This window comes from Geotrypetes seraphini, chromosome 1 (assembly GCF_902459505.1).
Source record: "Geotrypetes seraphini chromosome 1, aGeoSer1.1, whole genome shotgun sequence".
NCBI lineage: Eukaryota > Metazoa > Chordata > Amphibia > Gymnophiona > Dermophiidae > Geotrypetes > Geotrypetes seraphini.
The window spans coordinates 366,153,018-366,167,719 of NC_047084.1; the positions used below are offsets into that span (position 1 = coordinate 366,153,018).

The 14,702-nt window shown below is 46.5% G+C and overlaps 1 protein-coding gene across 24 annotated transcripts in view; it reads right to left on the minus strand.

Moving 5' to 3' along the window:
• The window catches only part of ADGRL3 (adhesion G protein-coupled receptor L3), a 1,804,713-nt gene that overhangs the window by 251,166 nt on the left and 1,538,845 nt on the right, over nucleotides 1-14,702 (minus strand). For all 24 annotated transcript variants that reach the window (XM_033915103.1, XM_033915068.1, XM_033915049.1 and 21 more), the window contains one exon: nucleotides 149-332. In XM_033915103.1, the coding sequence (XP_033770994.1) occupies nucleotides 149-332 (184 nt within the window). The remainder of the gene's footprint in view (nucleotides 1-148; nucleotides 333-14,702) is intronic.

The following is a 14,702-nucleotide window of genomic DNA, read 5'->3' on the forward strand; positions in this document are numbered from 1 at the left end:
AGAAAAAAACATGAAGTGATCAACAGCACTGTAATACATGATAAAATATCAAAGATAACACACTTGAAGCCCAAATCAATATTCAAAGTCTCATCTTCCTCTCTTTATTGGTACTGGCCCAAGGCTATTTGTTTTGTTAGTCACTTACGTATATTCTCTGTGTTCTCTCTGACAATGTCAGTCTTCAGAAGGTTTTCGGCCAGAACAAAGGCTCCTTCCTCCACAGTATCTAGCAACATGGTGGCAGCCCGCAGCTGATCGCTGGTACTCAAGTCCCTCCATGCACTGGAAGCTTGGGGCTGAAGGAGGTTGTTAACCGTCTCTACCATTGCCTGCAGAGTGAAGGAACGGAATGACAGAGGACTCAAGTAAGCCTGTGTGAGCTGTCAGACACATACAAATACAAGCTACCCATTGAGCAGGGCACAGCGGTCCGTGCAAGTACAACATTGTCCTCTCTTCCCCCCGGTGACAATAGGCAGCAAAGTGCTCATTATTTTCACTCTTTGCACACTCTTTGCTGAGACTGCTGGGAAGAGAAACAAGAAAGCCAGCTTTCCTTCTGAATGTCAACCAAAATGCCTTCACTTTTCCCAGAATAAGAGGCCTCAACTGTAGGGCAGCACTTTCCAATAAGAACAGCATCGGGTCAATATACTCTGTGCACATTTCAAGGAATATCTCTGTGACGTTAAATATAAATCATTTAGAGGTGACCCCATACAACTAATTACTTATACATACAGATCTCAATATATGAAAATAGACATAAAAATGAAGAATACCGGTATATATTAAAGTAAAGGAATATAATCCATTTGCTATATTTTGCTATAGTTAAGGCAAACATTTATCCAACTAAGTAAATTCATTAATTCATATTTAGAACTGAAAGAATTTCTAGAATTCCACTGTACTGATGCAAAATTATCTTTTTGAAGTAAAGATTGCTCACGGTCTTTCTAAAAGCAAAAAAAGGTGGATTTTGAGCCAAGTGATGACTGGTGTAAACTGAATGTTTTGCTTAATCCAGATATACTGTGCTGCTATCTGCGCTGAATAACTGCATAGGGAGAATCCTATAAATGGTGCCCAAGTACTATGCAACCTTTATAGATTAGTGCTAAGTGACAATTCTAGCACCCACTTTTCGGCATGAGGACTTACGCTTGCTGGAACCTGGTATAAGTGCAACTAATGGCAGTTAGTCCTGTAAAATGACTTCTATAATACTTACTGAACTAAAATTTTGGGAGTGCCCCTGATCTGCCCATGTCATTCCATTCGCCACACCTCTTTTGAGTTACATTTGAGATAATTTAGGCATGCAGTGGTATAGAATTTCAGATCTGTGTGTAAGTTCTACGGTAATTAGTGCCAATTAACTTTAATAACTGATAACAGCTCATTCACTAATTAGTTTGTGGTGACTGGGATCTGTGCACCAATTTTGGGAAGCCTTTATAGAATCCAGGGGACTGGCACTGTTCACCTCATTCTTTATCAAGTGAGCTAAAGCTATGTGCCATTGGGGCATTACATTCATAAAATACTACCATCCATGGGTAAAAGGCAGTAGCATGGCTAAGTATTATTCTAAAAAATACACACACAAAAGACACAGCATACAAATGCAAGGGAAGCATTCACAGGGGAAGAGCATGGGCCACAGGTGGGACTAACAGCGACACAGGCAACTTACAGAATACTGTAAAATTAACTGCTCATTTAAGCATGCCCATTTAACCGTCCATAAATGCTAGATCACAGTTCTTCAACCGCCGGTCCGCGGACCGGTGCCGGTCCGCAGAAAATTTCTGCCAGTCCGCGCAGGGCCGGCGAGATCAAGTCGGCAGTTAAATTTCCTGCCGACTGTGGTTCCTCCTGACTGCGGTTCCTGCTGACTAATGTTCCTCCCAGCCTCAGGCGATCAAGATAGGCTGCCAACGTCGGGGCCTTCCCTCTGTGAGTCTCGCCTGTTCGGAAACAGGAAGTTGAAACAAAATAGGCGGGACTCAGAGAGTGAAGGTCCCGACGTCGGCAGCGTGTCTTGATCGCCACCCCTGCCGAGTTGCTGAAGAGGGCCGCGGGGAAGTTGCGATTAGACCAGAGAGAGCTTCAGATTCAGGTGCAGGTGGAGGGAAATGGTCAGCGTGTGCGAACAAGATCCTGGGGAGCCTTCATAGTGACTTCCTCCCCTCCCACCAGCTCTCCTATTTGCCAGGGCAGAGATTTACCGGCAACTTCCTGCAGGCAAGTACCGAGAGCTTCTGGAAGGGGAGGAAGCCACTGTAGGAGGCTGGGAAGGTGCTGGAAAAGGGAGAGCTGTTACTGGACTTGAAGGAAGTTAGAAGGAGAGATGCTGCTGGGAGGGGAGGAGGGAAAGGGATGGGAAGAAAGTTAATGTTGGATAGAGGGAGGAGGGAAGGGAGAAGGAGAGATGCTGCTGGGAGGGGAGGAGGGAAAGGGATGGGAAGAGAGTTAATGCTGGATAGAGGGAGGAGGGAAGGGAGAAGAAGGAGAGATGCTGCTGGGAGGGGAGGAGGGAAAGGGATGGGAAGAAAGTTAATGTTGGATAGAGGGAGGAGGGAAGGGAGAAGAAGGAGAGATGCTGCTGTGAGGGAGGAGGGAAAGGGATGGGAAGAGAGTTAATGTTGAATAGAGGGAGGAGGGAAGGGAGAAGGAAAAAAAGGAAGGAGGGTAGGGAGAAAGAAAAAAGGAAGGAAGGTAGGGAGGAAGAAAAAAGGAAGGAAACAGCTGGCAGGGAGATTACAGGAGGGGAAGGGGGTCAGGGTGGAATGGAGAGATCAGATGAGAGAAAGGGGAGAGAGAGGAATGAGAAAGTAGAGAGACATTGATGCTGGAAAGGGGGTCAGCAGAAAAATGAGAGAGGGATAAAGATGCTAGATCTGGTCTAGGAGAGATAAAAATGAAGAAGGCAGTGAAGCTGGAATGAATGATGTAAAAAGGAGAGAGGAGGATGGACAAGGAAGAGGGACATAGAAAGAAGTCAGATACATATGGAAGGGGGAGAGGGCAGACATTGGATGGAATGGGCAGATGGTGGAAGGAAAAGAGTGAAAAGAAGATGAAAGCAGAAACCAGAGACAACAAAAGATAGAAAAAAATAATTTTATTTCTATTTTGTCAATAGAATATATCAGATTTGAATTATATATCCTGCTAGAGACATAACTGGGGACTGCAGTATTCTGTTAGCATGATATTTCTATGTAGCATTCTATAATAACTTGGCTTGTTCAGTTTTCTTGATAGTAGAGGGGATATATGTGAAGGGGAGGGGAGACAGGGGTTTTGTTGGTCCGTGCTCTGTATATTTGTATTTATAAAATCACAATTGTTCAGAATATTGTTTCTTTTTATACTTTAATAAAATACGTTCAATATAAAATCATAAATGCGGCTTGTGCAGATGGGATCAGATGGTTTGCGGGGACCGAGCTCGCGGAGATGGGGCGTAAACGGGGTTTTTAAATTTTAGTCCTAGTAGTTTGCCGGTCCACAAAATAATTATTTTATTTCTGCCGGTCCACGGGTGCAAAAAGGTTGAAGAACACTGTGCTAGATCATTCTATAAGGACACCTATGAACATAAGTGCCCTTATAGAATGGGCTCACTACTCACTCTCAGTTATAGAATGATCATCTATTTAGTTTAGCAGGCTTGAATAAAATGTGTATGATATATGAACATAAGTGGTATATTATCACTACCTGGATAATTTTCCAGTTGACAATTGCGGGGTATAAGAAACAATATGTATGGAATGGTACTCTTCCTTCATTCCTTTCTTTTCCATAAAGTATTGGACCACTCAGTCTGATTTTCAACCCAAAACTATCTGAATACGTTCTGAAAATCTATAGATAAGGCAGTTATACATAAGCCTAGATTCTCAAAAATTCACATAAAAAAACGACAGGCCGCTGTCGCAGCCGTTATAGTAGTGATTTTTAAAAATGAGTCATTCTCCAATAAATGTTCATGCAAATGAGGTTGGTGGAGAGTAGCAAAGATTTAATAAATTTGTATGTGCCCATCACTGGTGATAGTGATGGGTAAATGCACAGAATAAACACACAAAAAACAAACAAACAAAAATCCCCCAACAACAAATCGAGCCCAGAAGTCAAGCAACCCTCCACTCGAAAGTGGGAGATATGCCCACACTCTCCCACTGCCCCGCAATCCCCCCCCTCCAATGCCTCCAACAACTCCTGCCCTCTCTCCCTTACCTTACTTAGAAAGCTGGTCGGAGGGATGCCTACTCCCTCCAGTCTGCATGCCTGCCTCTTCAAAATGGTGGATCTTCGCCTCTCTGGTGCATTCTGGGATGCACCTGGGAGGGACCTGAGGCTCTGATTGGCCCAGGTTGTTTAAGGCCTCTCCTATAGGTGGGGCCTTACGCATCCAGGTCAATCAGAGCCTTAGGCTCTTCCCTAGTGCATCTCGAGAGGGCTCTAAGGCTCTGATTGGCCCAGAAGCATAAGGCCCCACCCATAGGAGGGCCTTAAACAACCTGGGCCAATCAGAGCTGTAGGCCCCTCCATGGTGCATCCCAGGATGCATTGGAGAGGGAAAGGCCCATCATTTTGATGAGCAGAGCCTGCTGGCCGGAGGGAGTAGGCATCCATACAGCTAGCCATCTAAGTAAGGTAAGGGGGCTAGGGCAGGGGTTGTTGGAGGCACGGGGGAAGGGTGTTACGTGGCAGTGGGAGAGAGTGGACATCTCTTTCGCTGCCGAGGGGATGTTGGGGGTGTTGCTTGGCAGAGGGAAGGGAGAAGAAATGTCGGCTTTTAACAAGCGTAAATAAGATAAGTTTTGTCTCCCATAAAAACTACTATAATTCATAAGAAATGGCTAAAATGCATACATGCGCTCAAGAAGCATACTTTTACCACTCCCCCTAAAAAAACCAAAACATATAATTTTTGTGAATCATGTAATTTTTATTTTGTTTCATTAGCAACAGTCAAAACACATGCCATGCCACATGCTGGCACTGTTTTAGTACCCTTGGACCAGTCGCTGATTTTTTGTCTCCAAAAACCAATGTCACACTTGGAGAATGGCTCGGCAATGTTTACAAATCTATCAGAGTGCTTGTTTTAATATTTAAGAGCCCAGTTGCATGGCAGTGTCGGAGACTGCTAGAAAGCCGCTTTGATAATCCGCTGCTAAAATACATGCATGCTAAATTGGCTGAAACCAGTTTAGCGACGGCATTAAAGGCAATTTTAAGTTTTGAGAATCTGGACCATAGTGGGTTTTTTGTAAGAAAAAAAGTGCTGGTATTCACCAGGGCAACCTTACGGACAGGCCCCTACAGCAGCCATACCTCCTTTTAATTTCCTTGCTTCAACTGTCCAACATATTCCCATCCCTACCTTCCTCCTCCACACCTCATGGTCCTAGGTCCAAAATTCATCACTCACTTTAACTGCAACTCCTCTTCCTGGTCCAACATCTCTCCCTATCGCCTCTCCCTTTCCTTCCCATTATCCAGTATGTCTGTCTCACTCCATTCAGTGCCCAGCTATGGTATCTATTTCCTTTTTCTCTTCTGTGTCTTAACCTCCCTGTGGCCATCTCAGATATCTCCCTCTTTTCTCTTTTTTAATCCCCTGTTTCCTGGCCAGTTTGGGGGTTGGGGATCTCCCCACTCCTCACCCTCAATCTCTCTGAAACCTTTCTCTCCCTCCCCCCTCCCCCAGTTTATCATTCAACCTGTTTCTTTTGCACAACAGCGGCAGTGTTTCAGAGAAAATTGTCTGTGCTGCTCCCAGAGTCTCCTCTCTGCCACCCACCTGTGGAAAGAGGTAGTGTGGGGTGGGGGTTGGCAGAGAGGCGACTCTGAGGTTGGCACAAATAACCTTCTCTGAAACACTGCTCTGTGTGAAAGAAAGAAGTTGAAATTTAAACCAGGGGATCTGCCACGGCACTTGTGGCTCTAGGGTTGACAACTTGTTGCCAAATAAAAACTCTAGTGTAGCATCTCTCTCATCTCCTCCTCTACCCCCACCCCCATCCTCCTTCATCGGTCTGAGTCTAGATTTAACACCTCTTTCCCTTCCCCTTTCCTCCTGAAGGTCTGGAATTTCTTCCTTTGTCCCCACCTCATGGGTCTAGGTCTTCTTCTGCCCCACCCCCACATGTCTGGGTTCTCCCCTCCCCTTCCCTTCCACATGTCTGCTTTCTTCCCCCCACCACCACATGTGTGGCATCATGATCTCTCCCCTCACTCCTCCCATCAACTTGTATGGTATCTGTTCCTCTCTCTTCATATGTCTGGCACCCCTCTTGCTTAGGGCCCTCCAAAAGCAGCGAGTCCCCAGCATCCAGAAAAACACACTATTTCCTGCTGCCGGGGCTTCTCTCTGCTGCTACCCCACCTCTTCTGATGCAACTTCCTGTGGATAAGGAAGCAGCAGAGAAGCCCTGGCCACAGGAAGTAGTATGTTTTCCTGGATGCTGGTGACCCACTGATTTTGGAGGACCGCTGGGTAGAAGAGAGGAAGGAGAGATGCTGCTGAAAACAGAGCTGCAAATAAAAAAAGGTGATGATACAAAAAAAAAAAGCCCTGGTTATTCAGTCACAGACAGCTGATGAACATATAACTGGCTTTCAATATTGGGCTGATAAGGATAGTTGTTGTTTAATTTGAAACCAGAAAAGAGGCTGTAGAAAATAACTGTTCAGGAAGGTTAGTGAATTAAAAAACAACCCCCCCCCCCCCCATCTAATATTCCAAACTGAAGCAGAGGCCTTGTGGAAATCTGAATAGGCACAAATTGGGTGATAATGAGGCATTTCAGAGTTGCCTGACTGTGAGCAGTAGAATACATTAGCTGCCTCCTTTCTCTATGAATGAGCCTGATAATTCCTTTTCAGACACACATAAGTGCTCAGTTGATACTGATCCCCTATTAAAAATCAGTGGGGAGACTGCAATAAACAGGCTTGGGCTGTAACACCAGTACAATTTATGGACAAGAAGACAAAAATGTCTGCCCTAACTCTATACTGTCTCACTTGTGTACTCTGTGTACTAAAGTGCAGTAATATTTTGCACTTAATGTGCTGTAAGTGCAAATCCTGTGCAATTCCCCCCTTTCCTGTGCAACAGCATTTCCCTCCCCCTCCACTTCCCTGTGCAGCAGCAACAGCAGCATTTCCTTCCCACCCTCCCTGTGCTGCAGCAGCAGTAGCAGCAGCATTTCCCTTCCCCCCTTCCCTGTGTAGCAGCAGCAGCATTTCCCTCCCACCCTTTCCCTGTGCAGCAGGGCAGCAGCATTTCTCTTCCTTGTTTCTGGCCGGCTCCCTTGCCTAAGTCATCTATCAGTTCAAAGCTGCGGGCGGCAGCGGCTCCTCGCACGATACGTGTCTGCGTCAGAAGCCTTCTCTCCGATATCGTGATGTCAGAGGCTTCCGACACAGGTGCAGCTCATGCGAGGAACCACAGCGGCGGCTTTGAACAGAAAAATAACTTTGGCAAGGGAGCTAGCCTTCAGAGAGGCTTCCGACACAGGCCCGAATGCACGAGGAGCCGCCACTGCCGCCCGCGGCTTTGAACTGAAGAATAACTTCAGTAAGGGAGTCGGCCAGATCGCGGGCCGCAGAATAGTACCTAGGGGGCTGCATACGGCCCATGGGCTGCGAGTTTGAGACTGCTGCTTTAGTGGATTAACATGGAATTCTCCTCATTATACCTTCCTTGCTTGTGTGAAGCTTTAATATGGGGGAGCTAACTTTCCCCTTTCCTTTCTTTGGAGTCCTTTTACTAAGTCGCGCTACCCGTTTTAGCGCACGCTAAACTCTAATGCGTCCATAGACTATAAAGGACGCTTTAGCGTCTAGCGCACGCTAATACGGCTAGCGCACCTTAGTAAAAGGACCCCCTTGTCTCTGCCTAATTATGTGCATCATGTTCTTGTACTATTTGTTCAAGCTTCTTAATGTAATAATTAGCACATTTGTAGAATTTTAATCTCTTAGATCAAATATACCGTATTTTCGCGGATATAACGCGCGCGTTATACGCGATTTTACCTACCGCGCATACCCCTCGCGCGTTATATGCCTGAGCGCGGTATAGAAAAGTTTTTAAACATAGTTCCCACCCCGCCCGACGCCCGATTCACCCCCCCAGCAGGACCGCTCGCACCCCCACCCCGAACGACCGCTCGCACGCGCTCCCACCCGCACCCGCATCCACGATCGGAGCAAGGGGGAGCCCAAGCCCTCTTGCCCGGCCGACTCCCCGACGTCCGATACAGCCCCCCCCCCCGAAGGACCGCCGACTTCCCGACAATATCGGGCCAGGAGGGAGCCCAAACCCTCCTGGCCACGGCGACCCCCTACCCCCACCCCGCACTACATTACGGGCAGGAGGGATCCCAGGCCCTCCTGCCCTCGACGCAAACCCCCCTCCCTCCAACGACCGCCCCCCCCCCCAAGAACCTCCGACCGCCCCCCCAGCCGACCCGCGACCCCCCTGGCCGACCCCCACGACCCCCCCACCCCCCTTCCCCGTACCTTTGGAAGTTGGCCGGACAGACGGGAGCCAAACCCGCCTGTCCGGCAGGCAGCCAACGAAGGAATGAGGCCGGATTGGCCCATCCGTCCTAAAGCTCCGCCTACTGGTGGGGCCTAAGGCGCGTGGGCCAATCAGAATAGGCCCTGGAGCCTTAGGTCCCACCTGGGGGCGCGGCCTGAGACACATGGTCGGGTTTGGCCCATGTGCCTCAGGCCGCGCCCCCAGGTGGGACCTAAGGCTCCAGGGCCTATTCTGATTGGCCCACGCGCCTTAGGCCCCACCAGTAGGCGGAGCTTTAGGACGGATGGGCCAATCCGGCCTCATCCCTTCGTTGGCTGCCTGCCGGACAGGCGGGTTTGGCTCCCGTCTGTCCGGCCAACTTCCAAAGGTACGGGGAAGGGGGGTGGGGGGGTCGTGGGGGTCGGCCAGGGGGGTCGCGGGTCGGCTGGGGGACGGGCGGAGGTTCTTGGGGGGGGGGCGGTCGTTGGGGGGGGGGGGGGGTTGGCGTGGAGGGCAGGAGGGCCTGGGATCCCTCTTGCCCGTAATGTAGTGCGGGGTGGGGTTAGGGGGTCGCCGTGGCCAGGAGGGTTTGGGCTCCCTTCTGGCCCAACTACACAAAGGTACGGGGAAGGCGGGTGGGGGTGTCGTGGGGGTCGGCCAGGGGGGTCGCGGGTCGGCTGGGGGACGGGCGGAGGTTCTTGGGGGGGGGCGGTCGTTGGGGGGAGGGGGTTTGCGTCGAGGGCAGGAGGGCCTGGGATCCCTCCTGCCCGTAATGTAGTGCGGGGTGGGGTTAGGGGGTCGCCGTGGCCAGGAGGGTTTGGGCTCCCTCCTGGCCCGATATTGTTGGGGAGTCGGCGGTCCTTCGGGGTGAGGGTGCGAGTGGTCCTGCCGGGGGGGGATGTATCGGACGTCGGGGGGGGCATCAGGCTTTCAGGATGGGGACAGACCTTCAAGGGGGGACAGGACTTCAAGGGGGGACAGTGCACGGAAAGTCAGGGGGGGTGAACGGAGAGTCAGGACAGCGCACGGAAAGTCAGGGCGGGCGAAAGTAGCGTCGGGCATCATGCGCGTTATATGCCTGAGCGCGGTATAGAAAAGTTTTGGTACATATCATCGTGATTTCTGCGCGCTATACCCCTGTGCGCGTTTTACACAGGTGCGCGTTATATCCGCGAAAATACGGTAATCAGGTTTTTAGGAAAGATTTCAGCATGGAAACTATGTAGTTTATCAGCTCTGGTTTCAGAATTGAGAATAATTTTATATTATGGCAAAACTGTTGTACTGATGCAATTAGATTTAAATTCTGTGTTTGATCTAGTTCAGTGGTTCTCAACTTTCCTAATGCCGCAACCCTTTAATGCAGTTCCTCATGTTGTGGTGACCCCCAAACATAAAATTATTTTCGTTGCTACTTCATAACTGTAATTTTGCTACTGTTATGAATTGTAATGTAAATATCTGATATGCAGGATGTATTTTCATTGTTACAAATTGAACATAATTAAAGCATAGTGATTAATCACAAAAACAATATGTAATTATATATTGTGAAATATTTATTTCTAATTACAGATAAATGTATGTGGGCGTATCTGCATGTGACCGCCTGGAGACGGATAGAGGAGCGGTGTCTCGGTTCCTAAGACCAGTGTTCTTCAACCTTTTGACACCTATGGACTGGCGGAAATAAAATAATTATTTTGTGGACTGGCACCGGTCCGCAGACCGGTAGTTGAAGAACACTGAGCTAAGTCATGCCCATCTCCACTCAATCTCCGCCCCAGACCCCAGACATCATTTTTTCCATTCATTTTTCAAATATACACACAATATAATTGTATTAACACCACATAATGGTTAACCACAAAATTAAAATACACAAGGACACTGTATGCTTTTTTACATTCATTCCTACCAGGACCAAAATCTAAAAGTACTAATATTTACAAACAAACCCCAAGAAGCAAGACTCTGCAAGCAGTACAACCCCAGAGGAAAAGAAACAAATGCATTTCTTCCTGAACAGACAAAATCAATCACTAAATAAAAAAAAAATAAAAGCATTTCCCCTACCATTGTTGTCTCTCTCCCTCCATGTGTCTTGCCTTCTGGCCTTCCCCCCAGTGTTATCTTTGGGCTGGTCCACTGTGGGATCAACGCAGCGTCTTCGGGCCGGCTCCCTGAGTGCTGCATTGCACAAAGCTGTGGGCAGCATTCCACGCCTCATCTGGAAGCCTTCCCTCTGACGTTGCAACGTCAGAGATAAGGCTTCTGGTTCAGGTGCAGGCCATGCATAGGAGCCTTTTCCCATGGCTTTGTGCACTGCAGCACTCAGTGGCTGGCCTCAAGACGCCGCATTGATCGCATGATGAACCGGCGGCTGTAGAACGCTGTCTTGGGTCCGATGGATGTGCCAGCCCTGTGGACTGGCAGAAAATTTCTACGGACCGGCAGTTGAAGAACACTGCCAAAAACCATCGGAAATATGTGTTCTACAATGGTTTTAGGCGACCCCTGTGAAAGGGTCATTCGACCCCCAAAGGGGTCGTGACCCACAGGTTGAGAACCGCTGATCTAGTTGATTATATTTTATTATGAAACTTGATTCCATTTGGATAACAAAGTTTTGCTTGACCATGGTTTCCTGCCTTTTTTTTTTTTTTTTTTAAATAAAAAGTAGGTCTTATTGGGTGGTTATGGGAAAATTTCCAGAAACTGGAATTCTAGCTGTGGTGTTTCCCAAGGATCTCCTTTGTCTCCAACTTTGCTTAATATCTGTTTGCGTTCAGGAGTGAAGATCCTTTGATATCTATGGGACTTTCTTATTTCATCTATGCTGATGTCATACAAGTACATTTTTCCAGTAATTTTTTTTTTACAAATTCCAAACAGATGACTAAGGGGCTCATAAATCGAAAACAGAAATACGTCTAAAAATCCATCCAAGTGCCGATAATCAAAACAGGTTTTTAGACGTATCAAGAAATGATTTAGGCCTCTGTATGCTCAGAACTGAAAGGGGCATTTTTGAAAGAGTGGTTAGGGCGTACTTAGTCGTAATGCAGGGATAATCAAAAGTTGGTTTTGTTTTTTTTATTGTTTATTTATAATTATACAATCAAATTTTACAAGAATAATTCTTGTTCCATTAAATGCAGGGAAAAAAAAATTACAAACCAAGAATTACACTCTTTCATACATCATACAGTTAAACCCCTTCTTAGACCACTATAATAAGGGGTGATCAAGCATAAATTTAGAGAGAAATTTAGAGGTATTGATTAAACCAAAAAAGGCATAATGTGTCAAGCGCCCATTACTTCCATTGTCCCTTAATCCTTGATGATCTTCTTAATATCTAGAAATTCCTTCAGATGGTTAGGAGAGAAAAAAGCATATTTAACACCCAAGTACCTAACCAAGCATTTGCAGGGATATGCCAACAGAAACGTTGCTCCCAAATTTAAATTCTGTTGTCGCATAGAAAGAAATTCTTTTCTCTGTTCTTGTGTAGTCTTAGCAACATCAGGATATATCCATATTTTCCGTCCCCCAAATAATTTTTGGGAGTTTTTGAAGAACAATTTCATGATCAAATTCACGTCTTGCTCAAAAACAAATTATACTAATAACGTTGCTCTATCCATCTCAGCTTTATTGTTTGTTCAAGTAAGGCCGTCACATTCGCAAAGTCTATCACGTTTGTCTTTCCTACTTTTTCTTTTCCAGTCTCATTTCCAGTCTCATTTTCATCTTCTTCTCTTCCAGGCATCTTTTTATTTGGTAAATAATAAATTTTATTAATTGGAGTAAAACAGTTTGAAGAAATTTCCAAATTTTCAATGAAATATCTTTTCAATAAATCAAAAGGTAACACACCTGGAGTTTGAGGAAAATTTAAGAAGTGGAGGTTCAAACGCCTATTAAAATTTTCAAATTGTTCTAATTTCTTATGAATGGTGGAACTATCTTTAATTGAAGCCAATTTAAATTGTTGTAAATGTTGTATATCCACCTGCATCTGCTTAGCTTGGCCTATATATTCTAATCTCATAGTTTCAACTGTCCCAGTCAACAATTCCAGTTTTTCAGTTAATTTTGTTACCTCTTCAGTTGATTTTTCAATTTTTCCTTCCATCCGCTGAAGCATGTGCCAGATGCTGTTCATAGAGATCTCCGTCGGAGAGGGAAGAGATTCCCCTCTCTCAGTTGTTTCCATCAGTCGTCCCGCCGTCAACGCTGTGCCCTCGCCGGGAGACCCCATGTCTCCACTTCCGGGAGCGTGTGTCTCTCGCCACAGCGTTTCGGCGGTTGCCGGGCACGGAGGTGTCATGGGAGCCGGAGGAGATAATGATGTTTCATTGCCCGAAAGGGCTAGTGACTCCCTCCCATCACCGCCCAACGCCGAGCTCTCCACTCCAGCAAATGTGAGCGCCGGAGAAGCCGCGAGGAAACGGTCCATCGTCTGCTGAATCAGGGTGGATGTCAGGGCCGACGAGGAACAAGCCCTGAACACCCCTTTCCTCTTAGAATGAGGCATCGGATCAGAGGTATTTGAATAAGGAAATGCAGGCTAGGAGAATATTAACTACGTCTCTCTCAGCTTCTCTACGTCGCCGCCATCTTGATCCCCCGTCAACAATCAAAAGTTTTATGAGGCTGCCTGGACAGAACTTATATGTTGTGACTTAGGCGATCTAAAAACAGGTCTAAGTGCCCAGAAGGTATCCAAAGTGACCAGATAACCACTGCAGACACAAAGTTCAGAACCCCACATACTCCCCCAGTGATCACTAACACCCCCCCACACACACACCCACCACCATAAAAATCGGAATAAAATCGTACATACCTGCCTCTAGAATATCAGCACCTGGCATAAGAAAGCCTAGTAGAGCTGCACAGAGGTGGCTTAAATATTCTGGGGGGGGTGGGCTAGTGAACCATAGAGAGGAGAACCCAGGCCCATAAGCCACTCTAACCACTGCATTCATTGTGGAAAATGTGAGTTCACCAAACCCTACTGCCATATAGGTGGCACCTGCAGCCATAAAGGCTACTGGGGTTGTAGACAGGTGGGTATAGTAGGTTTTGAGGGGCTCATCATGACCTGCAAGGAAGTTGTGGTGAGTTTTTTATGTGGCACCCTTTTTGTGAAGTTCACAGCAGTGCCCTGTAAGGTGCCCCACTACTCTGCTGCCATGTCTGGGTGGCCAGTCCATCACTTTACTGGCCACTCCCATGTCCAAAAGGTCTGGTTTTAGGCGTTTAGGACTTGGATGACTTTTTGGACGAGAATGTAGTATAAAGATAGACGTACTAGTGGTCTGGAAGATTAAACGGCTGGGCATAGAAGTAGACGATCTTCCCCCCAAAAAATTGGGGATGTATTTTACAAGAATGGACTTTGGACACTGCCAACTTTGGGTGACTAACACCCTAGGCCCAAACGGACTTAGATGTTTGTTTTGATTATGCTCCTCCCACATATTTATGTATTAAACATCAACATAGATGAATGAACAAATTGAATATACACAAAATTTTAATTTTATTAAAATTTTATTAAGGATAATGTTCATATTAAAGGATGAAATCAACATGGGCTACAGTTAAGATTTTTTTTGACACTAACTCGTGCTGTTTTAGCCCAGGTTCCATTTTATGCAATGTGATCTAGTTGCTAATTACTGGGATTAAAAGTAAAATAACCTGTGTTACCAATAGCTCAGATTGATACCTTCCTTTCTAGACCAGATACCGAATTATCACCTCCGGAATTCCAGATATCTCAGGTAACAAACAACATTTTTCAGTTACCTTTGTTGCATCAGATTTGTCCCAAATAGCGTCAATAACAGGTGTTACTGGCCAATTATCGGTACTGATTAGGCCAGTTGATCAATTAAGTTGGCACTTACATCAACTATGTGCACCAACGTATGTGCACGCCTTTAGGCACCATATATAGAATTTGGGGCTAAGGGAAAACATGCTAATTAGCATGCAGCAATGTAGCTACACTAACCGATCTAGTGCAGGACACGCCCACTCTCCATTTCTAGTGCTAAAAATTAAATTTTTTAGCATGTGGGTTGTGCACACCAATCCTAAAGTTACTGCAGGATACCTGATCACT